Source organism: Peromyscus eremicus, chromosome 12, assembly GCF_949786415.1.
Source record: "Peromyscus eremicus chromosome 12, PerEre_H2_v1, whole genome shotgun sequence".
NCBI classification, from domain to species: domain Eukaryota; kingdom Metazoa; phylum Chordata; class Mammalia; order Rodentia; family Cricetidae; genus Peromyscus; species Peromyscus eremicus.
In genome coordinates this window covers 49,293,099-49,318,526 of record NC_081428.1, presented here as the reverse complement: position 1 = coordinate 49,318,526, position 25,428 = coordinate 49,293,099, and the positions used below count along the sequence as shown (strand labels likewise).

Here is a 25,428-nt window from a genome sequence, read left to right as displayed (position 1 = left end):
TATTTCGATCTTATTCTTTCTCTTCCCTGAACTTCTCCCAGATCCTACCCACCTCCATTTCCAAACCATTTCATGTTTTCCACACCCCCAGAAAAAGTGAAAATCAATCAAACAAAAAATGAATAACACAAAAAAAATACCAAAACAAAATAAAATGCACACAAAACCTGGAGTCTGTTTTATGTCCAACTACTCTAAGGCCGGAACACATGGCTTGAAAAAATAGTAGACAAAAAGAATTTCTGAAATGTACATATTTGAGCATGTGTCGTGTGTGTGATGCCTTCTGTTAGCTTTTCAGTGTCCTGAAATGAAAGCATTGGCACAATTATCAAGGTAGTTTTGATAAAATATTTATATTCACTTAAATTTTCAAGATATTAAAAGTGACTTTTGTTTTTCATCATTACAGAGCAAAATAGAGAGAATAAAAAAAAATCCTTTCACCAAATTAATCTTTAAATCTTGAACTGATTTAATAAAATCTAGTCATGTGAATTATATATATATCTGATATTCTTACTACTCAGTATCACACATTTGATACAATTAAGTAATATAAATAGAGACCTTGGGATTCCTGTGGCATTTATGGCTGTTTGAAATTAAGGAACCCTGATGTAGGATATTTTTGTGTGAATTTGTCTTTCCCTCCAACTGCTGACCAGTGACAACTCCAGTGTCATTTGATAAATCTTTCATCTATACCCGTACTGTACAATTAGGTCTACATCATCAGTCTTCACAGTTTTCCTCCCCTAAAGGGCGCAGTCACGAGCATCCTCTGCTTGCTTGCGTGTTGGTGGTATTTCTGACGTATAGAGTCACAGGTAGATCAAGAAAAAAGGCCAGTTGATAATGTTTACATTCTTGTTGGGGGGAATCGGTTTTAACAAAAGCAGAAAATATGACGATGTAATTTCTTTTTGTATCAACAGATGGCAGCAATGAGGAAGGAATTTTTTTCACACACCTGGCTCCTGTTAGAACTGGGGATTACCTTAGTGGGCATAGTAGATGTAGTGCTTACCGAAACACACTCCATTAATTACAATTTGGACTTAACTGAGACTGTGATCTTCATGAATATCGTTCGACTCCTTCGGATACTGCGCATCTTGAAGGTAAAGCTCAAGTAAAGCACGTGACTTTGGCTTCCTCTGTGGGCTTGGAGTCAGGGGCCGTCAGTTTAAAATCAGGTCAACAGTTTCATGGAAAACAGTGGCTTCTGGGCTGATGTTTGGGTCTGAATGGTTAGCTACTTCTAGCAAGTCAAGCTTTCAAATACTCAAATTATTATACATCAGTTTAGCTCAAGGAACTACAGACATTCATCACTGCTTTCCCTTTTACTAGAGAGTGCTTGAAAAATTCATGTTTATGTAAATACTAATACATTCTAAGTAATACTTCTTTGTATAGTTACCTGGGAGTTTAAAAATGGAAATAATCAAAATAATCACCACAAAAATAGTCCATAGTGACAAAGCCAATAGTATATATTTACACAGATCAAGAACTAAAATAGTATGCATTTCATGTTGTGTAAATTCAGTGTTATAGTATCCAAAATTACATGTCTGATCAATGCTGCTTTCACGTGTATGATGGCAGTTACTTCTTATATGATTACATAAGTAATTGGAAAGTTATCCCAGGATACATCATATGAGGATGTATGGGTAGAGAAACAGTCATAGAATGTTTATGTCTTATACATTCTTAGAAATGCTTTTGCTACTAAGACCTAAACGAACCAGGACTAAAGTAGTCAATTATTAGTTTCTACTTTTGTGGTATTCTGTGAGACAGTAAATACACTAGTCCACAATTCAATCTGAGGGCAGAAGGTCTAGAATATTCCAAAGTTTATAGTTCATTTTTTTCTAATGTGTGGTCTACAGACTCTACTAAATAGGCGAGGAATGGGTAGGCTGTCTAGGAAAAGTTTGGAAATACATTCAGATAACTCCGAATGCTCATGTCAAATGATAGACCCTGTGAGTATGAAGAGAGACTAGATGTGATCTTCGTTCCTACGGAGCATACTTTCAGAAGGGAAAAAGCATGGGATCCACACATTCCTAAGTCACAGAGCAGGATGGGTGCAAAATAGTAGCATAGTGGTTACTTTTCTACAGCTGTGGTAAAACACCATGACCAAGGTGAAGACTTGTAGAAGAAAGCATTTATTTGGGTGTCATAGGGACAAGAGTCTGTCATGGGAGGGAGGTATGACAGCAGGAGCAGAACTAAGGGCTCACATCTTGTAGTGCTAGCATGAATCAGAGAAAGCAACTGGCCAAACTAAGCTAAGTATAAACAAAACATGCAGTTAATGTTAATAATAGTCTTTTTTTTTTTTAGCTCATAACACCAAAGTTGCTGCAAATAATAGACAAAAGGATGAGCCATCAGATATCCTTTCGGTATGCTGTACTGAAAGGCTATGTCCAAGGGGAAATGGATGTACTGAATATAATCGATCAGATTGCAAGTTCCAAACAGACCAAAGAGGTGAGAGAAAAACCAAACATGAGGAGAAACCTTCACTCTGTTCGCTACGCTGTTGCCGTCACACATCTTGTCCGACATCTTTACACCTAGGTGTAGTCTCTGACTCCTGCGTAACTGGTCTATTTCTATTACCACATCACTTCTCTTCTTGAACTAGAAAGTCTGTGCCATATTAGCACACAAGGAGGACCTCGGGAGGCTCCTTTGCATCCCTGCACAGTGCTCAACTCTCTCCGCATGCCTCCTCCAAGATTAGTCAGGAAATAGTGCGAGGCGAGGAGGAGTAGCCGCAGTGTTGAACAGAGCTTTCTCATCATGCCCCAAAGCTCCTTCCATTTCTTACCCAAATAAAAGGTATGAGCAATAGAAGCCAGTGGTCTGGCAAACAGAAAGGAGTAAGGAAAACAACAGTTATCTACATGTGCCCAATCACATGCTCTCATTATGAAGATGAGAAATGGGGCCAAGAGCAATTTGCTTGATCATACCTACACTCTCATGGCTAGTAGGTGGCAAAGACACCCTTAAACCTTAGACCTAAGTTCTTTTTATTTTATTTTATTTTTTTGCTCTCAGTTTGAAGCAGATTAATGTCTGTACATACCTAGAAGTTTGACAGCTAGGTGGAATTCAATATTTGTCTTTCAAAATAATTTGTAACGCTTGAATGCCAAATTTTATGTGCCACAACAAGCATAGTAAAAATACTGTACACCCAACACGTGGTAGAGGAACTAAAGAGCATTTCTCCTCTCTCTACATGCAATTGTAAGCCAATTTTCCTAAGCTTGCTTATCATCTCTCATGACTAATACCTAGCAATGAGATTTAAGCAGGCAAAGACGAGGACACAAAAAACTGGGGTTTCTAAAACATCAAGCAGTATTTGTTGTTTCAATTCTCATACACTTTCATCCAGTCTTCTATGCATTTGATATTGAAAACCATCCCAGCGTCTATCATTTGAAAGCTCATTGCCAAATTCTATTCTGATCCTTAAAACATTCTCCATCACACACAAAAAATATTTTTATTTTATGTGTATGTGTTTTGTATACATGTCTGTCTGTGCACAACGTGGATGCCAGGTACTCGTGGAGGCCAGAAGAGAGCACCTGATCCCCTGGAACCAAACTTAGGGACAGTGGTAAGCTGCTTGATGGGTGCTGAGAACTGAACCCAGGTCCTCTGTAAGAACATCAAGTGTTCTTAACCACTGATACATCTCTCCATACCCTCCATCGTTCTTTGTAGCTAGAGTTTTCCTGCCTGACTCACAGTCAGGACAAATCTCTCTCACCTGCCAGTCCCACAGCCTCTCAGAACCGACCAAGTAAACACAGAGACTTATATTGGTTACAAACTGTATGGCCGTGGCAGGCTTCTTGCTAACTGTTCTTAAGCTTAAATTAATCCATTTCTATAAGTCTATACCTTGCCACGTGGCTCGTGGCTTACCGGTATCTTCACATGCTGTTTCTCATCATGGCGGCTGGCAGTGTCTCTCTGACTCAGCCTTCCACTTCCCAGCTTTATTCTCCTCCTCGTCCCGCCTACACTTCCTACCTAGCCAAGGGCCAATCAGTGTTTTATTTATTGACTAATTAGCAACACATTTGCCATACAGAACATCTTATAGCAGTTCTTTTTAATAAATTTATCAAATTAGCTTAAAAATCATTTACAAGTGTAAAGCTATTTGTAGTGTTTTATTTTTCCAACAGAAATAATGTCTTTTTTTGCTCTATAGATATTGTTAATGCGGGTAACAAGAAATATGGAACGTGCCATGAAAGAGCTAGGTAGGTACCTTCACTCTAAATATGGAACTTAAACATCTCTTATCATGACAACTTCAGAAAAGCAATGGGTCTTAGCACCAAAAATCTGTGAGGAAACCTACTTCTTCTTTTTTTGTAAATATTTGTCTTTATTATATGTGTTTGAGTGTTTTGTCTGCATGCATGTCTGAGCACCATGTGCGTGCAGTTCCACAAGGGATCAGAAAAAGGTGTAGCATCCTTTGGAACTGAAGTCAGACAGTTGTGAGCACCACGTGGGTTCTGAAAACTGAACCTTGGTCTTCTTCAAGAGCAGTAAGTGTTCGTAACCACTAAACCATCTCTCCACCCCCCACAACCCTTAATTCTTGATAGTAAAATGGTAAACTTAAACAACACACATGATCATGTTTTCTAGTGTATGTAATATTACTGTAAGGTTATATTAACATATAATAAATTTGTTAGCATAGTATTACTCATCACACTTGATCTCTACCTGACACAATGAAAGGTTTTAATGTGTGTTCAATCAATCCCCATTACCACACCATGATTCTTTATATCATCCATAGCTTTATGAATCTCCCTTTCTTCCAAACCAGACACAACTTGTGTGTTCCTGAGTGACTCAAAGAGTATTGCCACTGGGACATTTAGGATTTGGGGACTGAAATCAGAATAGAGTCCTGAGGATTTCTCTCAGGAGTGCAGAGGGCCCAATGCCCACCTGGCAAGGGTGTCATCTCTGAGTCATGCTAGGCTGTATTTCTGGTAGAGGAAAAATCCTAAGTGGAATAAACACCCTTGAAAACATAGTGCTCACCTGTGAAGACAGTGCTCACATGTGAAGACATAGTACTCACATGTGAAGACATGTTAGTAGGAAGTGGCAGGCAGCAAAAGAATACAGAGAGCCTGAGAATGAAGCTTAAGAGAGCCGTATGACAACTAGTCACAGAACAGAGAAGAGGTCATGACCAGGGGAAATCACATATGTCCCATATGAGTGGGTGAGGTATACATGGGCACCTAGTAATCCAGACAAAATAAAGCCAAAAGGTACAGACGGCTGTGTCTTCTAGATTCGCCAATAGACTTGAGGAAAATGACCCAGGATAAGCTATAGGACTTAATCAGAAACCACAGCTGAACATGTAGTATATAGTCAAAAATCCTATTTTGAACTGTACAAAAAAGTGGATCGTGAATACCAGATACATGGCCCCCAGCATGCTTGCAGGACCCAGTGACGGTGGGCCAGCATAACCATTAGTTTAGGGATAGGGCTTTCCATCCTTTTTCCATGGGCTTTAGCACAGTGTGGGTGTAACCAAGAAAATGAGAGAATCCCAGCAGGACAGGTGAGAGATTGATGGTAACAGGCCCGACAGTGAGATACACACCCCTGTGGTGAAAGTTGCAATTTGTTGACTTAGAGAAGGGTTAGTTTTTTGTCCTCACAAAATACTTAAGGCAATCTTCTCATTTTATCTGAAAATATTGCATTGTTCTTCAGGTTACTTAGAGTATGATCATCCAGAAACTGCTGTCACTCTGAAAACCAAAGAGGAGATTAATGTCATGCTCAATATGGCTAGAGAAATTGTCAAGGCCTTCAGGTCCAAAGGAATTATACATAAAATAGAAGATATTGAAATTAACAAGGTAAGATGGTGTATTTTCAGAGTAATCCTGTAGTTTTGTGACATGAGCAACTGAAAAGGATGAGACTGGAGATATTAAAAGCATTTGTTTGTTTGTTTGTTTGTTTTTGTGCTCCGTGAAAGTAAAGATTGTACAAACTCACTACACTGTGGGAACTCCACGACGTTAAAAGTACTCCTCATGATAGTCCCAAAAGTTTCCAAAGAATGCACACAAAAGAAAAAGAACCTCAGTGATTCCCTATAAAAATCAAACTAAACAGAGCAAAAATAACATAATAATGTTGGCCAAAACAAAAAACTGTAAGTGTTTAGAAAAGGCAAATAGAAAAAAAAAATATGTCAAAATGACAGAAGCAGATCTTGTGGGGAGTTGGAGAAGGGGAAGTGGAGTGTAGATATGAAATCTTAAAAAAAAATTTAAAGAAGTTAACTTAAATTTAGATTAAGCTCTCCAAACAAAAGGTAAAGATGAGCAGAATGATTAAAACCAACAACATCAAACTACATGTCATTTTTGGAAAATAAGGAAGTTGGACCTTTACCTAAAACCATGCAGAGAAAATAACTCAAAATGCATCCATGAACTCTTAAAAACCATAAAACTGAAAGAAGAAAACATAGGGCTAAAATTCCATTAGCAACTAGGCTGATTTCTTGGAATTATTGTCAAAAGCACATGCAAAAATAGACCAAAAAAAAAAAAAGAAAAGAAATAGCATTTTTAAAATGTGCATCAAATTATTACATACTGAAAAAAAAGTGACCCATAAAGTGAGAGAAATATTTTCAATCTATACATTTATTGATATGTAGAGAATTTTCCTAAAACTAATAAAACCTCATCTTTAAAAGAGCAATGGATCTGAAAAGGCATCCCCAAGAGACATGCAAATGGCCCAATAAGCACGTAGAAGTCTGCCTAATATCACTGATCCCCAGGGAAATGAAAATCAAAACAAGCCAGACAACAAATGGAAATGAAATCACATTTTCCGTTCAGCAGGATGGCCACCCCAACTCAGGAAAACAGAAATATCACATGTTGGCAAGCAAGTAGAGAAAATGGAATCCCTGTGTGCCTTTGTTGAGAATGTAAACTGGTACAGCCTCTATGGAAATTGTATTGAATTCTCACAGCACATTAACATTGCCATTTGGACTAGCAGTTTTTCTGGACATACACTCAGAGGTAGCAAAGCAGAATCTTTAAGAGAGATTCATACACCTATTCACAGAAATAATATGCACAGTATCTGCCACATAGAGATGAACGATTATGCAATATGTGCCTGTGCATAGAATCGAATATACTCAGTCTTAATAAAGAAATAAATGCTGGCCATGTGCAGATGAACACTGAAGATAGTATGCTAAGGGAAATTACCCAGTCACAAACTCTGTGCAATTCACATAAAACATTGCAAAATGAAGAGTTGTGGAGGCCACCGGAGATGACTGAACAATACATATGTAGATAGTGTCACCATAGAGTGGTTAAAATACCTAACACAGTAAACTTACACTATATATATTTTAGATTGGAGAAAGAGAGCAGTGAGGGACTGTCTACTATACTAGATGTTTAGACATTCTATAATAATAAAATAATGAGAAATTACAGTAAAAATGGGGGAAATGGGTAAATAGAACATACCTGATTCCAGCGATAAACCTGAATACGAAGTATTCTAATGTTAAACTGATATTGAAAATTTGGAAGAAATGATGAATTATTCAACAAATGATTCAAAATTTATATGAAGATAACTATAAAACTATAAAATCACTATAATGCTACATATAGGCTATTTTTACTCTTTATGTGGAAAAACCTTGCTGATCCACTCATTACAAAGCCCATATTGGCTAAGAAAAAAAGTTAAGTAGATAATACCACATAAAATGTAAAATTTTATGCATTAAAATGTATTACTCGCCTGGGTAGTGATATCGAAAGAAAGCAGGCAGGCTGACCAACCCAGCTACCACCTAGGCCCAGAACCAGGGCTATGATGTTGGCCCACTCCAACATCCACCTCATCTATGACCTGTTGGAGCATGTGAAGGGGATGAACTTACAGATCTAAAATTACAGGATGCCCATGATACAGGACATCAACAAGATATCCAAGAGGAGCTCCAATGAGGAACCATTATCAATAGTGTCACAGGCGAAGCCTTGAACCAGACCCATGGCCCGTGGTAATGAACCCCTGCAAGTAAAGATGAATGGACTAGTAAACTGTGTGACTGGGCCATACTACAACTTCACAACAAGATTCCTCTCTCTCTCTCTCTCTCTCTCTCTCTCTCTCTCTCTCTCTCTCTCTCTCTCTCTCTCTCCCTCCCTCCCTCCCTCCCTCCCTCCCTCCCTCCCTCTCTCCCTCCTACCCTCCCTCCCCTTTTCTCTCTCTGGTTTGGTCTTTGATTTTTCTCTTAAATTTTGTTCTGTTTTGAGGGGATGGGGAGACATGTGGGATCAGGATACATGATGTGAAATCCACAAAGAATCAATAAAAGTTAAATAAAATTTAAAAAAAAAAGAAATATATTAAAAGTGAGGTAGTGGGCAAAGCACAGTGTGGAAGACAACACTTGTAACCGGAGTTACCCTCTACGTAATGACAGAAATAATTCCCAGAGCATGTCAGCTCTGCGTCCGAGGCAGTAAGAGTCATTCAGTAGTTTAGACCAGGAGAGAGCCCAAACCTGAATTCTCCACTTCATTCCGTGTCTTCCCTCTGTCTGTGCTGTCTGTCCCTAGCAAAGGGCTTTGCTCTACATGAATCAAACTGCACAAAAAGCACAGCATGAGAAAGGAATGAGGACGTTTTAGTCATTTTTTGTCACAGTTTGCAAGGGAAACATTTATCTTCTGACCTCTAATAGAATAACACTCAAAAGCCACAAACAGATGTTATCAAACTATAGCCACGTATTGTTTCCAACATTTGTGGTGGATGCTTGTTTTCTTGAAGGTTTCTTTCAACCTATTGACTGCTTTCAGCAAATGATTACCATGGTGTACATACATTATTTTGAGTCAGGGATGTGGAAGACTATATAATTTAAGAATAAAGCTTATGTTTAGCTTAGGTTGTAAAATTGATTACATGTAAAATCCAAGGCATAATAAAATTGGTTACATTGTTTTCTTAAAGGCAGGTTAAACTTACACTGAGTACTCAGGACAGATTGAGTATGTGATTTAAATGGTCTCACAGCATATCATTAACTTGGATGTAAGGTTCAGCCAAAGTTCATTTTCCTTCTGGTTTTCAGAAAAAGCTATTCCCACACACAGTGCTCCCATAAATGATGAGGAAGGGAGGAGACTCCAACAGAAAGCCTGAATAGGAACTGAAACAGGTACAGATACAAAAAGAATACTTGTCAATGGCTATTTTTAAGAGCTACTTAACATCTCTAATAATCAAAGAATACATATTATCACTGTTCTCTTTAAGAAATAGAAATTAACTCAGAAGGCAGATGTAGCCATATCTCTGTGAGTTCCAGACCAGCCTTGTGTACAAAACCATTTCCAGGCCTACAAGAACTACATAGAGAGACTTTGTTTCAAAAAAAAAAAAAAGAGGAAAGAAGGGAGGAAAGGAGGGAGGAAAGAGAGAAGGAAAGAAGAGAAGGAAGAAAGGAAAAGAAAAGTAAAATAGAAACTATGGGTTGGAGAGATGGCTCATCTCTTTAAGAGCACATATTGCTGTTGTAGAGGACCCAAGTTTCAAGTTCAGTTCCCAATACCCATGTGTGAACTCAAGACAGCCTGTAACTGCAAGTCCAGGAGGTCTCACATCCTCTTTAGCCTCTGTGAGCACTCACTTACACAATCTACTACACACACACACACACACACACACACACACACACACACACACATAATTAAAACTAAAAATAAATCTTACAAAAACAGAAACTAAGAAACTAGGGATGTAGTTCAGTAGGCAAGTGCTTGCCTACCATAAACAACGCCTTGAATTCAATGCTTAGTACTATAAATAAGTTAATTACATATATTAAAAGAAAAATAGCTGGTAGTGGTAGGGCATGCCTATAATGGAAGCACTTTGGAAGCAGAGGCAGGTGGATCCGGAGTTTAAGATAATCTTCAGGTAGAGGTGAATTAGAGGCTAAGCTGGACTACATGAAACCATCATAAAATAAAGAAAAACAGAACTAATAAAATGAAAACTAGTAATGATAGGTTTGGTTGTCAACTCATAACAATGCAAAAAATTATTAATGCTCAATCAAGTTGCGATAAACTGAATTTAAATACTATAGACTAAATGCAAATCAACACAGTCATCATAAATGGTAAAATAAAATCTCAGCTTTGAAAACATATGCCCAGATGGGTTATTGTATGCCAAGCTGTCATCTCTAAACACATACACATACTGCTAACACCAAATGCACTCAACAGGATAATATACGATATATATGCATATGTATGTAGGTAGATAGGTATATATGTATGTGACAATAGTTGAAGAAGTAGTCACATATTTGAGAGGGAGTGGGAGAAGTTGGAGGCAGGAGAAAGAGGGGTGGAAATGATTTAAATTGGTACCTGCATACAAAATACTCAAAATATTGAATACGTACAGAGTGTGATGAGTGCAGGTGGTCACAGGGTGTCGAAGAGGGCATTAGATTCCCCTAGATCTGGAATCAGGCTGTTGTGAGCCACATATGGGTGCTGAAAACTAAACTCGGGTTCTCTGCAGGAGCAGTATGCTTGTTCAATGACTACTCCATCGCTCTAGCCCTAGGAGTCAGCCTTCTAATCCAGGCATTCTGAATTTAGAACTCAGGCTACTATGCACAATACTATAAAAAGCCAAAAACAGGGAAAATGTTTAAGAATTTTGAAATTAGCTGGGCGGTGGTGGTGCACGCCTTTAATCCCAGCACTTGGGAGGCAGAGCCAGGTGAATCTCTGTGAGTTCGAGGCCAGCCTGGGCTACCAAGTGAGTTCTAGGACAGGCACAAAGCTACACAGAGAAACCCTGTCTCGAAAAACCAAAAAAAAAAAAAAAAAAAAAAAGAATTTTGAAATTAAAAACCCAAGACTGATTAGAAGGTAAGATTGTCCTATAGGAAATAGAAAAAAAGGCAGACAGAAGTAGTGGCATTTAGAATGCCTTGCATCACAACACTACATAAAATTGAACATTATTCCACATGGATAATCACTTGATCCAGCACCATTTATGAAAAAGACCACTTCACTCCATTACACTGTAGGAGGTTCTGTCTTAGGTTTAGTGGTGTGTGTGTGTGTGTGTGTGTGTGTGTGTGTGTGTGTGTGTAAGTTTCTGGATCCTTTCTTCTTGTATTTATCATTGTACCAAGCCACACTATCTTGATTACGGACAAAAGTTTAATAAATATTTACATCTGATTGCATCTTTCAGTTTTCTTCTGCAAGATTCTTTTTGCTAGATCTAGCACTTATATTTTCAAATAAACTTTAAAGATAGTGTGGTAATTTTGGAAATGTCCAATTGTATTCCATTAAGACTGTACATCAGTGTGGGAAGAATTGACATTCTGTCACTGTAACAAAATGCCAGAGAAATCTGAAAAAAGAAGAAAGATCTGGTTTGAGTCTTGGTCCTAAAGACTTTAGTTTATGACCACTTGGCTCCACCTTCTCTTGGAGCAAAGATTCATTCACATCAGCTTCGTTATTGTGTGTGCACATAAATATGTGTGCGTGTGTGTGTGTGTGTGTGTATACATATATATCTTATGACTACAGCACGATTTCTACTGTTATCTGACACTTGAGTTGCTTCAAATTCGAGCTTGTATAAATTGTGTTGCAATCACAGGTAAATCTCAGAAACACGATGTGTGGTGACTAAAAGCAGATGCAAACAAATATGAACATACAGTTTTGACTACGTATTATTGGTACTTACAGTTCCAATGGGACAAAAGTTCATCCTGGTAGAGAAGCATGGTCATAAGTTGTAGGGATGGCAGCAGGAGGAAGAAGCTGAGAGATCACATCCTCAACCTCAAATGTAAATCAGAGAGAGAAAACTGATGTGGGACAAGGCTAGATACTCCCAAAGCCCACCACTAATGACTTGCCTCCTTCCACAGGGTGACACCTCTTAAGTCCTCCCCAAATAGGTTACCAGCTGAGGATCAAGTCTCAAACACGACCCTACTGGAGACAACCAAGTGTTCAACTATGTGGCCCTATAGGGGACACTTGTCATTCAAAGCACCACAATTCAGGCTGGGAGAGCATTGCATCCTATGCCTTGGATCTGCAGTGTCCTCCAGAGCACACAGCTGACTAATGCAATACAATAAAAAAAAAAGCTGCTTCCCTTCCTCCTCCCCCTCATCTTCCTCTTTCTCATTCTGTATACATGAGTTTGGCTCACCTTGTTTCTCACTCTGTGCTTCTAGTTAATCATGGCCAAAAAGATTCAGGTGCTTGAACTGCAGTCTGTCATCCAGCCTCTCAACATTGAAGAATCTCCATTCTATATCCCCTGGCTTAGTAAAGATATTGAGATGATAAGGTTTATTCAGGTAAAAATTTTTCTTCTTAATAATACCTTTAATGTTTTGGCAATAATCATCTTAACAATAAGGATTTAACTGTGATACTCCCTAGTTAAAACTCTGTAATTGCCCCTTGCTATCTACAAGATACAATGAACATCTCTTTGAATACAACTCAAAGTTCTAGCCCAAGGTGCCTCCCACCTGCCTCTCATGTCAGCTTCTGCTTCCCCATGCCATACACCCTTTATTCTGATCATGGTGAACTACTGGTGGCGCCATACATAAAACACTCTTTTCTAATTCCATTAATCTGTGGATTCTGTGTAACTTCCTGGAAATGTCCGCTGGCCCTAGACCTTTTTCAGTTTTTCCCTACTTCTTGTACTTCTGTAAACTACCAGAAGTAGTCAAAGAAGTAGGCCCTTGGGCTAATTTCCCACCAGAATACTTTTATGTTATCTTTAGTTTGAAGTAAGGAAATGTGCCACCATGGTTTCCCATATGCTGCTGTACTATTAAGTACATTATATATGACAAGTAATTTTACATCTCTGCTCCCACTGTTTATCTCATTCATCTTTTATCTTTCCTTGTTGTTGCTGTTTCTGGGAAAGAATATTGCTATGTGTTCCACGATGGCTTCAAAGTCTCAGTCATCCTGCCTCAGCTTCCCAGAGCTGAACCACTATGCCTGGCTTCATTCATCTTTTGAATACCCACCCCATCATTTTGCATAATGCGTAGCGTACACTCATTGAGTGTTTGTGGAATGAATAAGTCAACAGGCCTGACTTGTTTTAATAGTATTCTTTTCAGTGCTTGTTCAGCACCAAAAGACCAATTATACTTCTTCCCTTAAGTATTCAGAGTGAATTGTTACATACTTAGTTTTTTAGAGTAAATGAGACATGAACATGTCATTAGCCCCATTTAACTGTAACTTTTCACCTAGGTAAAACATTTTCATTTTCACACTCCATTTTTATTTCTAGATTATTTTTCTTCATACATGTATGAGTATTTCATACTAAATTTATACTATTCATGGTTCTCTACATTTCTCTATGTGCTATTCATAATTCCCATTTTCTCTTACAAATTTGCAAACAACACAATCTCTGAGATCTTATTGTATATTTGCCTTAAATGTATGAAAGTTCTATTAAAGTATAAACCAACATCCTGAATTACTTTTTTTTCTTTTTAGGAAAAAGCAAAAATTCTAACATTTGACTGTGGAAATAACATATTTGAAGAAGGTGATGAGCCAGAAGGAATCTATGTAATTATTTCAGGCATGGTCAAGGTAAAGGAGAGATGCTTATGAATGTAACTGAGAGCATCTAAGTTGTTTATTTTTAAGAAAAAAAAAGAATTTTACGAAATTAAGAATTAGTGATTTTAGCCGGGCGGTGGTGGCACACGCCTTTAATCCCAGCACTCGGGAGGCAGAACCAGGTGGATCTCTGTGAGTTCAAGGCCAGCCTGGGCTACAAAGTGAGTTCCAGGAAGGCGCAAAGCGAAACCCTGTCTCGAAAAACCAAAAAAAAAAAAAAAGAATTAGTGATTTTTTTCATGCTATAATTGAAGTGATCTTCCTTAGGAGAGCAGTTAGCATGCAAATGATAATTTCCAGGACCAGACAAAATGGCCAACAACCTGGCACTTTTCAAGCCACATGTTTTAATCGATAAGAGGAAATGACACAAAGGACCGTCACTGAAGATATAAATTCATCAATCATGACTCATCTTGTGTTTATATAAATGGTAGATTCAGCCCTTTAAGATTTATACATATTGGCCTACAGAGAGAAATCAGAAATATCCACCTTGCTTCAGAATACTCTGCGTGAAAGTCACTGCTTGTCTGAGGGTTATTATTGCTCTAAAGAGACATCATGATCTGGGCAACTCTTATAAAGGAAAACATTTAACTGAGGTGGCATCTTACAGTTTCAGAGGTTCAGTCCACTATCATCATGGTGGGGAGCATGGCAGCATGCAAGCAGGCATGGTGCTGGAGCAATAGCTGAGAGTCCTACATCTTGCAGGCAACAGGAAGTCAACTGAGACACCAGGAAGTATACTGAGCATAGGAAACATCAAAGGCTGCCCACACAGTGAGACACTTCCTACAACAAGGCCATACCCACTCCAACAAAGCCACACCTACTAACAGTGCCACTCCCTATGAGATTATGGGGACCAGCTACATTCAAACTACCACATTCCACTCCCTGGCCCTATAAACTTGTAACAGTATCATATTGCAAAACGTATTTAGTCCAGCTTCAAAAGTCTCAGTCTCAACAATGTTTTAAAGTCTGAATTTCAAAGTCTTTTCTGAGATCCATGCAATCTGTTAACTGTAATCACCTGTAAAAATCAAAATCGAAAGCAGATCACATACTTCCAACATACAATGGCACAGGATATACATTACCATTCCAAAACATAGGAAAGGCAGCATAATGAGGAACTACTGGACCAAAGGAAGACTAAAACCAGGTGGGCAAACTCCAAACTCTGCATCTCTGTGTCTTCTGTCAAAACACTCTTCAGATCTCCAACTCCTTTCACCTTTGTTGACTCCAACACACTTCTTTCTCTTGGGCTGGTTCTATTCCCTGTTAGCAGCTCTCTTCTACAGGTATTCTGTGATTCTGGCATCTCTAACATCTTGGGTTCTCCAAAACAATCCAGGCTTCACCTTCACAGCTTCACACAATAGTCTTTCTACTAAGCCTCCATTCAGGGACACCCCTGACATATGCCTGGCCTCAGTGGCTTTCTTTATTCATAAAGGCAAATTCCATAACCTGTTTCCTCTATCCTTAACTCTAAAGCCAGAATCACATGGCTGAAGCTGCCTAATTCTCATGCTTGCTGGAAATGGGACATTCCCCCCCTTGTTCAGTTACATCTTCACCAGCTTTTTGTCTTTCACTGCCTAAGCTTGACTGTCCTGAAACTTGCTCTCTAGACAAGGCTGGCCTCAAACTCAGAGATCTGCTGGCCTCTGCCTTCCCAGTGCTGGGATTAAAGGTGTGCCTCATCACACCTAACTCTAAGCTTTTCTTTAGTTCCTTTCACAAATTAGAAATTTAGCTGGGTGGGATCTTGCCCTGAGGTTATCACTGTCTTTATTCTGTGTCTTAATCCGTTTATCTCCTTGAATATAGGATTTAGCTCCATTCCACTTCCTGGTACTCTTTTTCTCCTTGAAATTTACATTTTGTAATTTATCCTGCTCAGCTTGCTCCTTTTCATTATAAATCTTTATAAGTATGAACACTAGTAACCACTTGACAGAGTCTCTACCAAGCTGTCTTGAGATTTCTTCTGCCAATGGAATTAATCCAAAACTCTTCACTTTAGCCTCAGGCAGACTCTTAAGACTAGGGCTAAGGCAGTTACTTTCTTCACCAAAAGCTCACAAGAATGATCTCTAGGCAGCATACTAAAATTTCTCTCCTCTGAAACCTCTTGACTGAGCACCCCACCATTCGTCAAATCACACTCAGCACCACTGTCTTCCACGTTCCTACTAGGATGACCCATTAAGCAGCCCTTAAAATGTTCAACTGTTTTTCTAATCCATAGTCCCAAAGTCAATATTGCGCCAAACAAAAACATGGTCAGGCCTATCACAGCAAAACCCCAGTCCCTAGTACCAACTTCTGTCTTAGTTATGGTTTTTATTGCTGTGAAGAGATACCATGATCATGGCAACTCTTATAAAGGAAAACATTTAATTGAGGTGGCAGCTTAGTTTCAGAGGCTTAGTTCATTATTATCATGGCAGGTAGCATGGCAGTGTGCAGGTGGATGTGGTGCTGGAGTAGGAGCTGAGAGTCCTATGTCTTACACGCAAGAAAAAGTCGACTGAGACACTGGGCAGTATCCAGAGCATAGGAAACCTCAAAGCCTGACCCCACAGTGACAAACTTCCTTCAACAAGGCCATACCAACTCCAACAAAGCCACATCTCCTAATAGTGCCATTCCCTGTGAGGTCATGGGGGCAGTTACATTCAAAGTACCACAACCCTTAATTTAATAACTTTACTTTAAAGGGAGAACTATTTCAAAACGATGTGGTTTCAGTGTAATTGTTAAAAGTGAAGCAGAAAAACAGCAAACAGTTTGGATGAGGTAAATTAACCAGCATACGTGTTTTTCTCGTTGTTTTCTTAACAGCTTAAAACGTCAAAGCCACAGCTGGAGTTGGAAAGAGTGCCCTCAGAGTCAGATGTTAAAACTCATCCGCTATTTTACACAGAATATTTGCTCAGCGGGGAGATAATAGGAGAGCTAAACTGCTTGACTAAAGCACCGATGCAATTTTCTGCTACCTGCAAAACCGTCGTGGAGGTCAGAACGCAGTATCTCTCTCTTGCTGTTGTAGCTTATTCTATGCCTGATATTAAAATTAGGATGCTTATAGTGCTTAGGAGCCAGTGGCAATGTGTATCCCTAAGTATAGGAAAGGTAAAGGAGCATGCATTATTTACATATGTATACACACTTTACATAATGCCCTAACAAAATGGTTTCAAATGTGAGCCTACCACAAGGAAAGAATTTAACCAGGAAATCTGTTAGCACACACTGACTGGCTAGACATTCACCACGATGTATAGAGTTTAGGACTAGACAAATTCTTACTGAAATGAAAACTTTAATCTAGCTGTGTGATGTTTTATTTATGAGTTCATCACAATAAAATGATTTTTATTAAATAAAAAGGACAAGAAAAGCTGGGCAGTGGTGGTGCACGCCTTTAATCCCAGCACATGGGAGGCAGAGGCAGGTGGACCTCTGTGAGTTCTAGGCCAGCCTGGGCTACAGAGCGAGTTCCAGGAAAAGCACAAAACTACACAGAGAAACCCTGTCTCAAAAAACCAAAAAGAAAAGAAAAGAAAAAAAAAAAGACTGTGCCATAAGGTAAGGAAGGGGAGAAAGTCAGCAGTAGAATGTACTGGTAGGAAATCTGGTCAAAGTAGATTAAAAAAAAAAAAGCCCCCATCCCACACCAGACATGACTGAGGACAAAATCCTCAGTGTGCCAGAAGTTTCCACTGACCACAGAAAGAATAATGACTTTCAGCTATGAAATCAGAGGGGAGAGACAAAACCAAAGGCTCCCTAAACCTGTAGGCCAAACCATTTTCTAGAAATAGTTTTTCCAGGAAACACAAGGAGACAAAAAAAAGTCAGTGAAACCAAGAGGGAATCATTTGCTTTGTCTAGAATGTGGGAGATTCTGAAAGACAAATGCCCGGACTTTCCTAGAGAGTCAATGGCATTAACTGGGAATGAGGAGAGGCAAGGGACTATATTGTGTGGCTTGGGTAGTTTGTGGGGACCCTGGCAGTGGGGCCATGATTTATCCCTGGTGCATGAACTGGCTTTCTGGATCGCATTCCCTATGGAAGGACACCTTGCTCAGCCTTGATGTAGGGAGGAGGAGCTTGGTCCTGCCTCAACTTGATGTGCCAGACTTTGTTGACTCCCCATTGGAGGCCTTACCCACGCTGAGGAGTGGATGGGGGAGGTGGGGAGGAGCGAGAGGAAGGGAGGGAGAGAGAACTGTGGTTTGTATGTAAAATGAGAAAAAGCTTTTAAATAAAAAGAAAAAGGAAAAGAAAAAATGGACACAGGAGGTGTAACACCCATGTGCAATGGCTCTAATTTAAATAAACCAGGTTAAAAGAGACATATTGGCGACAATTTGGGAAATTTTAATAAGAACGAAATATTGGATGCTTTTTTATAAGCATTTTCTACGTGAAGAGACAAGTTTTTAAAAGCGTGAGTAGCTTTAGGAGCCTTAAAATATCATCTGAAAATTAAAGATATTTAACTAATAGAGAAAGCACTTACCGTATATTTTTCGGGCCAGAGTAGGTGAGATTGGGAAGGATGTGGTAAAAGAAGAAACGGAATCTTAGCATAGGCATGTGTTTCTTGAAAAAAAAGGATAGTTTTATGAGTGGATAAGAGGCTGCAAGTGCAAGGTATGAGGGTGGGCAGAGTTTGTTATCTCTGGATTCATGCTCAAGGGCCACTGTTTTCTTTACATTGTAGCTTGGCTATAGGTAGAGCTTGGAGGAGCAAGCATGGTGTTGGTGTGGGTGGTGTGTTTCAACCAAGTGGTATAAAGCTTGGCGTTTGAAAGTTATGGAAAGTGTAGCTAACAGTCACAGTGGACTTAAGAGCTACCCAATGCTTATGCATGTGTGAGCTCGCATCTGTACGTTCACACACACACAAACTATCCTTCTCATTCGGAGGCCAGTGATTCAGGTGTGGATTTTATACGGCTACCTGGTTTCTCAACCTTCTAGAGCTATGTAGATGGGCCTCTTGGTTCGTTTATTTGTTCATTTGTTTGTTTTAGTGGGATGATCACATCTGCTACACTTTAGAAAACATCTTTAGGTAATGACATAGTAAAATGCATACATGTGACATTCTGGGTAACTAGGATTTGGGTAAAAACAGTAGCAGGCAATTATGAAGCCACTGTATATATAGTACACCCACCCCAACCAAGCTCAAAACCTCACAAAATACACGGGACAATGTTTTCCATTATGATAAACAGGCAGGGATCAAGATAAGGCTGAAAGCCCTGAAAAGTTAAGCTTTAAAAAAAGAAAAAAAAAAGCTAGTTAATTTTAACTGTCAATTTGACATAGTCTAGAATCACCTGGGAGGAGCCTTAATGAGAAATGACGCAGATCAGGCTGACATGTGAGTGTGTCTTTAGGGGACTGTATGAATTTTTAATCAATGGAGAAGACATGGCCCATTGTCAGTGGCCCTGTCCTCTAAGCCATAAACATTAAAAGGGAAGACAGAGCTAGCTGACAGCTAGCAAGCAAAGATGCATTTACTCTCTCTCTCTGCTCTTGACCATGGGTGGGATGTGACCAGCTGCTGGAGTTCCTGCCTAACTTACCCAAAATGATGAACTGTAACTTGGAATGGAAATTCGAAGAAATCCTTACTCCAGATACGTTTTGCCAGAGTGTTTCATCACAGCAACACAGAAGCCCTTTAACTCACCCCATGTCTCTGCCTCACAGTGTTCTCCGGTCACCATGCAGCAAGACAGTGACTTTGAGAACTGTGCAGTTGTATTCAATACAATGGATGATTCTAGCCCAGCACACAGCAGTTGTCCCACAGGTAGACTCTGATGGAGGTTCTCCACACATCCTCAGCTGAAAGATGTACTGCACATCCAACAGGCTAAGGCAAAATTCATACTTATCAGATTGTTAAGAATGACTTAAAGATAATAGTGGTAGAGAAATGCCACCAGTTGCAGTAGCATACACCTGTATTCCCAGCAAATGGCAAGAATCATCACAAGTTCAAGGCTAGCCTGCTCTACATAACAAGTTTTAGGCCAGCCAGAGCTACAAAGCAAGAACTTGTCTCAACAACAACAACAACAAAAGAACAAAACAAATACTGCCATGGATTAAGGACTTAAGGTTCAGTTGTCAAAAAAGAGAAACTACTTTAAATGATGAGTATCCAAGAGAAGAACCAGAAATAATAGACCATGGAAGTGAAGACAAGACATAAAGTAGCCTTGTCTAGATCTGCCCTATATGCTGAGATGAGTCCTGGCTTCTCCATGTCTACTGTCATTGCTGAGATGAGCCCGCCTTCTCTAGATCCACTGTGTCAGTGCTGAGATGAGCTCTGTCTTCTCTAGATCCACTGTGTCAGTGCTGAGATGAGCCCTGTCTTCTCTAGATCCACTGTGTCAGTGCTGAGATGATCCATGTCTTCTCTAGATCCACTGTGTCAGTGCTGAGATGATCCGTGTCTTCTCTAGATCCACTGTGTCAGTGCTGAGATGAGCCCTGTCTTCTCTAGATCCACTGTGTCAGTGCTGAGATGATCCGTGTCTTCTCTAGATCCACTGTGTCAGTGCTGAGATGAGCTCTGCCTTCTCTAGATCCACTGTGTCAGTGCTGAGATGAGCCCTGTCTTCTCTAGATCCACTGTGTCAGTGCTGAGATGAGCCCTGACAGGATTCATGGTGGAGACAGTTTCGAAGTTAACTTACCTCCACTTGCACTGTTTTAGAACATACCTAAGGCTCTCAACTAATTAGCCCAATTATAAAAGCCAGTCTGCAATGACTCTCAGTGACCAGATAGTAAACGAATTCCTACAACAAATCTCAGCAATTTTCAGAGGACTAGAGAGTAATTGGTAATCTCTACAGTGTATCATTGGTACTCATGATGTTTTTAAATCAGAATATCATTATTTTTATCCATACAAAGAAACATTAAACAGTTATAGATAGCACAAAAAAATAAGAGTAGAGTGACCCATTGCATAGAAAGAACATTAAGGCTGCCCAGAGGATGAATCATGCAGACAAGGCACTAAAGCAATGAATACAAATGGGTTCAATGAACGGAAGGAAAACACACACAAAGAGAAAATGCTCTTATAGAGAAACGATAGGAAATATCAGCACAATAGAAACATAAGGAAAATGGCCAAATGGAAGCCGAGGCAGGAGGATTGTGAGTTAGAGGCCAGCCTGGGCTACATAGGGAGCCCCTGTCAGAAAAGGAGAGATGGGAGAGGGAGGCTCTGAGTAGAAAAAGGAAAGAAAAGTGGAAAGAAAAGAAAAGTCTACAGCAGCATCTGTGGGATGGTGTCAAGGAAAACCTCCCGTGATTTTCACAAGTAGGGAAACATCTCTTTCAGCACCTACAGTGCTACCTTTACAAAGTAAGAAAGCCAACTGAGAAAGCTTAACAATAAGATTTACTGAGGAAAGCAGGAAGGGAACCAAGAGGAGGGGATTCTTCTAAACTCCTGAAGCCAGGACCATCTGAATAGTGAAACTAGACAGATAGGAAATAAAATAAAAAAAGACACAAATCAATATTTGTGAGAAACATAGAAACAAAAATACACAGAATAATGCTAGCAGCCCAAAGACATATATCAAAGAGATCATTCACTACATTTAAATATGATAGATCTCAAGTGTGCAAATATGATTGAAGATTTACAAGTCAATCAAGGTGATACACTACCACATCAACAGAGCAAAAGTCAAAATCACAAGATCCATCACAAATAAACATTTTATAAAATTCTTATCAGTTCATGATAAACAGTCTGAAGAATTAGGAATATAAGGATAATAAGCAAACATAAATCAGGTTTGTACATATGTGCAGATTACATATATATATACATATATAATATATATCTACATATATATATAGTGTAAAGTTAACATCATACTGAAAGGAAAAAGCTGAAAGGTCTCTGTCTGCTGTCACAGTGAGGCAAGGGTGACATTTTCATCACTTTCATTCAACAGAATACTGGAGTCTGAGGCAGAAAAATCAGGCAAGAGGAAGAAATAAATACAAGGTATCCAAATTGGAAAGGACAAAATCAAACTGTCACTGAAGGTGCAATGGTCTTTTGCAGAGAATATACCCCAAGACCACCTGAAAATGATAGAACTAGCAAACAAATTCATACAAAAATAAGTAATGTTACTCCATGTTAATAGCGAATCATCTGAAATAGAAGCCAACAAAGCAATCACATTTATAACAGCTACCAAGGAATATGTTTGCCCAGAGAAAGGAAGGATCTTTACAATAAGAACAAAATACTGATGAAAGGCATGGAGGACACCAAAGGGTGGGAAGGCAGCCTATGTGCATGGAGTGGGAAAATTAATATAAAAAGTCTACAGGAAAAGGAATCAGGAGAAACACCTACTCCCCATGTTAATTACAGCATTACCTACATGTCAGAAAGTGAAAACAGCCTGAGTGCCCAGCATCTGATACACGGTTTAGGAAAACATATGTACTGTGAAATGTTATTCAGCCTCTGAAAAGAATGATGGGCTAGAGAGGTGGATCAAATGGTGCAGGCACCTGCCACCAAGGCGGAGGACCCGAGTTCCACTGGAACCCCCTTGGTGGAAGGAGAGACTCTACTGCAGGTTGTGCCCTGATTTTCACAGGTGTGCCATGGCATGTGTGTAAATTAACTAATTTATGGAGTAAATTAAAAAGTAACTAAATTATGGAGTAATTAAATAAATTAATTAAAGTAACGAAGCATTTTAATGAATGAGATTCCATTCCACTCCTGCAGCAGCATGAATGATCTTGAAGAAAACTGTGCAAATATTACAAATCAGGGACAGATAGAAACCAGTGCATGTTTTTTATTTCTGTGTAGAATGTAAAGCAGCAGACATGTCTTAGCGAGCACAGAGGGGTGGTCACCAGAAGTGGATGGCAAGGGGAAGGGGAGGTGGTCGTCAAGGACACACTTCAGTTTACTAAAAGAATGTATTTTAGTGTTCTGTAGCACTGCGTGGTGAACACAGGAATAACAATGTATGAGTTGAAATGGTTAAAAGAACAGATTTGCAATGATGACATGGTAAGTTGATAAGGTGGAGCTATGTTAATTAGCTTGATTTGTGTCTCATTAGCAGACATTGCTATTATTCGCTGATGAAAAGAATAAAATTAAATATGTAAGATGATGACTGGTATTTAGGTTGATATAATTCCATGATGTGTAAACATCAGATGACACCCCGAAAGACACACAGTTGTAGCTGGAGAGCTTCTCTCCAGGTCCCACCAAGCCCCCGCAGTCCCACAACCCACGTATAAAATAAACACACAGACACTTACATTATTTAAACTGCTTGGCCATTAGCTCAGGCCTATCATTGTCTAGCGCTTACTCTTATATTCAGCCCATTTCTATTAATCTGTACCTTGCCACGTGGCTCGTGGCTTACCAGCATCTTCACATGCTGCTTGTCATGGCGGCAGCTGGCAGTGTCTCCTCCACTCAGCCTTCCACTTCCCAGCATTCTCCTCTCTCCTTGTCCCGCCTATACTTCCTGCCTGGCCACTGGCCAATCAGTGTTTTATTTATACAGAATGATATCCACAGCACACAGTTTTAAAGAAATAACAAACTGAAGAGTCCTTGTTGGTTCATGAGGCTTTCTAGAATTGTGGCAATGGCAAGATTACAATTATGAGCCAATAAATGTTTTATGAGATTTCTGGACTGTAACGTGCATCTTAATTCTTAGCTTGACTGTCATTGTATGGAGACTTCAGCCATGGGTATGCACAAATTGTTTACTTTCTATCTTCCTTTTTTCAGACATATTTCATTCCCATCCATCACTTGTACGAAGCTTTTGAGGAAAAATTCCCTATCATGAAACAAAAAATGTGGCAAAAAATTGGACTTGGCATTACTGCCCAAAAGATCCGGGAACACTTATCTTTTGAGGTAAGAGAGCCTTTCTGAATTCTTTCTACCTACCCCCGTTCCCCAGCAAACCTGCACAGAGATGTTGGCGGAAATTGACTGTGAACAAATAACAGCAAATGAAGTTGTGCTTCTCCTTAAGGACTGGAACTACAAGATGCAGCTGAAACTCTGCAACGTCTTCATAAGGGACATACCCAAAACCACTAAAACTGACATCTACGATGAGACTGTAACCCACGTTGTCCTAATCCATGGATCTGTGGAAGACTGCCAGTTGCGAAAAATTTATAAGGCACCTTTCCTAATTCCTGTGACATGCTACCAGGTAGGAAATAAGTCTTTCTCCCAACGGTGAGTTAATACAAGAAAAATTGTCACAACAGTCAGGCTTTCCACCTTCCCATCTCCTTCTTTCCTCCCCCCATTCCACAATCTCATACTCATCCACATCCCTGTGTACTCACATACACAGTGTTTGTTGACTGTTTTGCACTCTGTGGCCTAGATGCAAGCTTTTCCCATCCACTGCCAATGAAACACGGCAAGGTATAGAACTTTGTTCATGGTTAAATTTTAGTGCAGTAGTAGAGGACCCACTAGTTTCATTCACACATTTCAGAATGACTGTATCAACAGTATTCTAGAAGGTTCTGACAAACCCCACTAAATAGAGTGGCAGATGTTTTCCTCTGGCTCAGAAAGTGTATATAAAAATGACCACTTTCCATTTAAACTGTTACAACTTCAAAAGGAGAACCTGAGCCATATGCAAAATCCAAGAGAAATTTGTGAGTGTGTGGGTGTGCATTTGTACATGGTGGAGAGTACAAGAGGCACACTCTACAAGGAACTGGGGACATACAAAATAAAACCACAGAAAGTGAATTAGGTAGAGGAACCGAGACATCAATTCCATTAGCCACAGATGCATTCAAATTCATTTTAAAGCAGCTGCAATACAACAAAAACGGTGCTAGAATGCCAAAGTGAGCAAGACAACTGAAACTACCCACAAGATGTCAACCTCATGAAAAATGAACAGGAACTGATGTCTAGTCATAGCTAACAGCTGGGATGGATGTACTTCCAGGATAGACTCGAGACAGGGATAAGAAACAAGCTGCCAGGCAATGTTTACTGTGTTCCAGTCACCAGAGAATTGTGCAACCCCTGTGAGATGTAGAGGGTGGGGATCGTACAAGAACTCATTCAAACTGTTTTATGAGCTTCCTGGATTGACGAGAGCTGAAAACCAGCTACAAAGACCTGCTAGTCTGTATCTTCAGGCCATTATTGAAGGTTGGGTCAGATGAACTTGTCACCCTAGAGAGAGCACATTGCTAACTGGAATTCCTTAACAAGCATCCTGGCCATGGGTGATATTATTATCACTAATTTTGAGAAAGCTTGTTTTATTTTGGATGAGTTTCTTCCAAATGGAAAGCTGATAGACACAAAAATACTCTCAGCTTGCTGACATTCGTCAAACATTGGAGTGCTAGTAACTTTATGATTGCATTTTTTCTTGTTTGATTTCCTAACTCCTGTTTTCTTCCTGTTCACTATGATCTTGATA

At 39.5% G+C, this 25,428-nt stretch overlaps 1 protein-coding gene across 3 annotated transcripts in view; it reads left to right on the top strand.

Moving 5' to 3' along the window:
- The window catches only part of Slc9c1 (solute carrier family 9 member C1), an 80,119-nt gene that overhangs the window by 45,309 nt on the left and 9,382 nt on the right, over window positions 1-25,428 (top strand). For all 3 annotated transcript variants that reach the window (XM_059277784.1, XM_059277785.1, XM_059277786.1), the window contains 9 exons: window positions 939-1,124; window positions 2,368-2,517; window positions 4,268-4,319; window positions 5,818-5,966; window positions 12,419-12,544; window positions 13,728-13,826; window positions 16,722-16,895; window positions 23,739-23,870; window positions 23,992-24,177. In XM_059277784.1, the coding sequence (XP_059133767.1) occupies window positions 939-1,124; window positions 2,368-2,517; window positions 4,268-4,319; window positions 5,818-5,966; window positions 12,419-12,544; window positions 13,728-13,826; window positions 16,722-16,895; window positions 23,739-23,870; window positions 23,992-24,177 (1,254 nt within the window). The remainder of the gene's footprint in view (window positions 1-938; window positions 1,125-2,367; window positions 2,518-4,267; window positions 4,320-5,817; window positions 5,967-12,418; window positions 12,545-13,727; window positions 13,827-16,721; window positions 16,896-23,738; window positions 23,871-23,991; window positions 24,178-25,428) is intronic.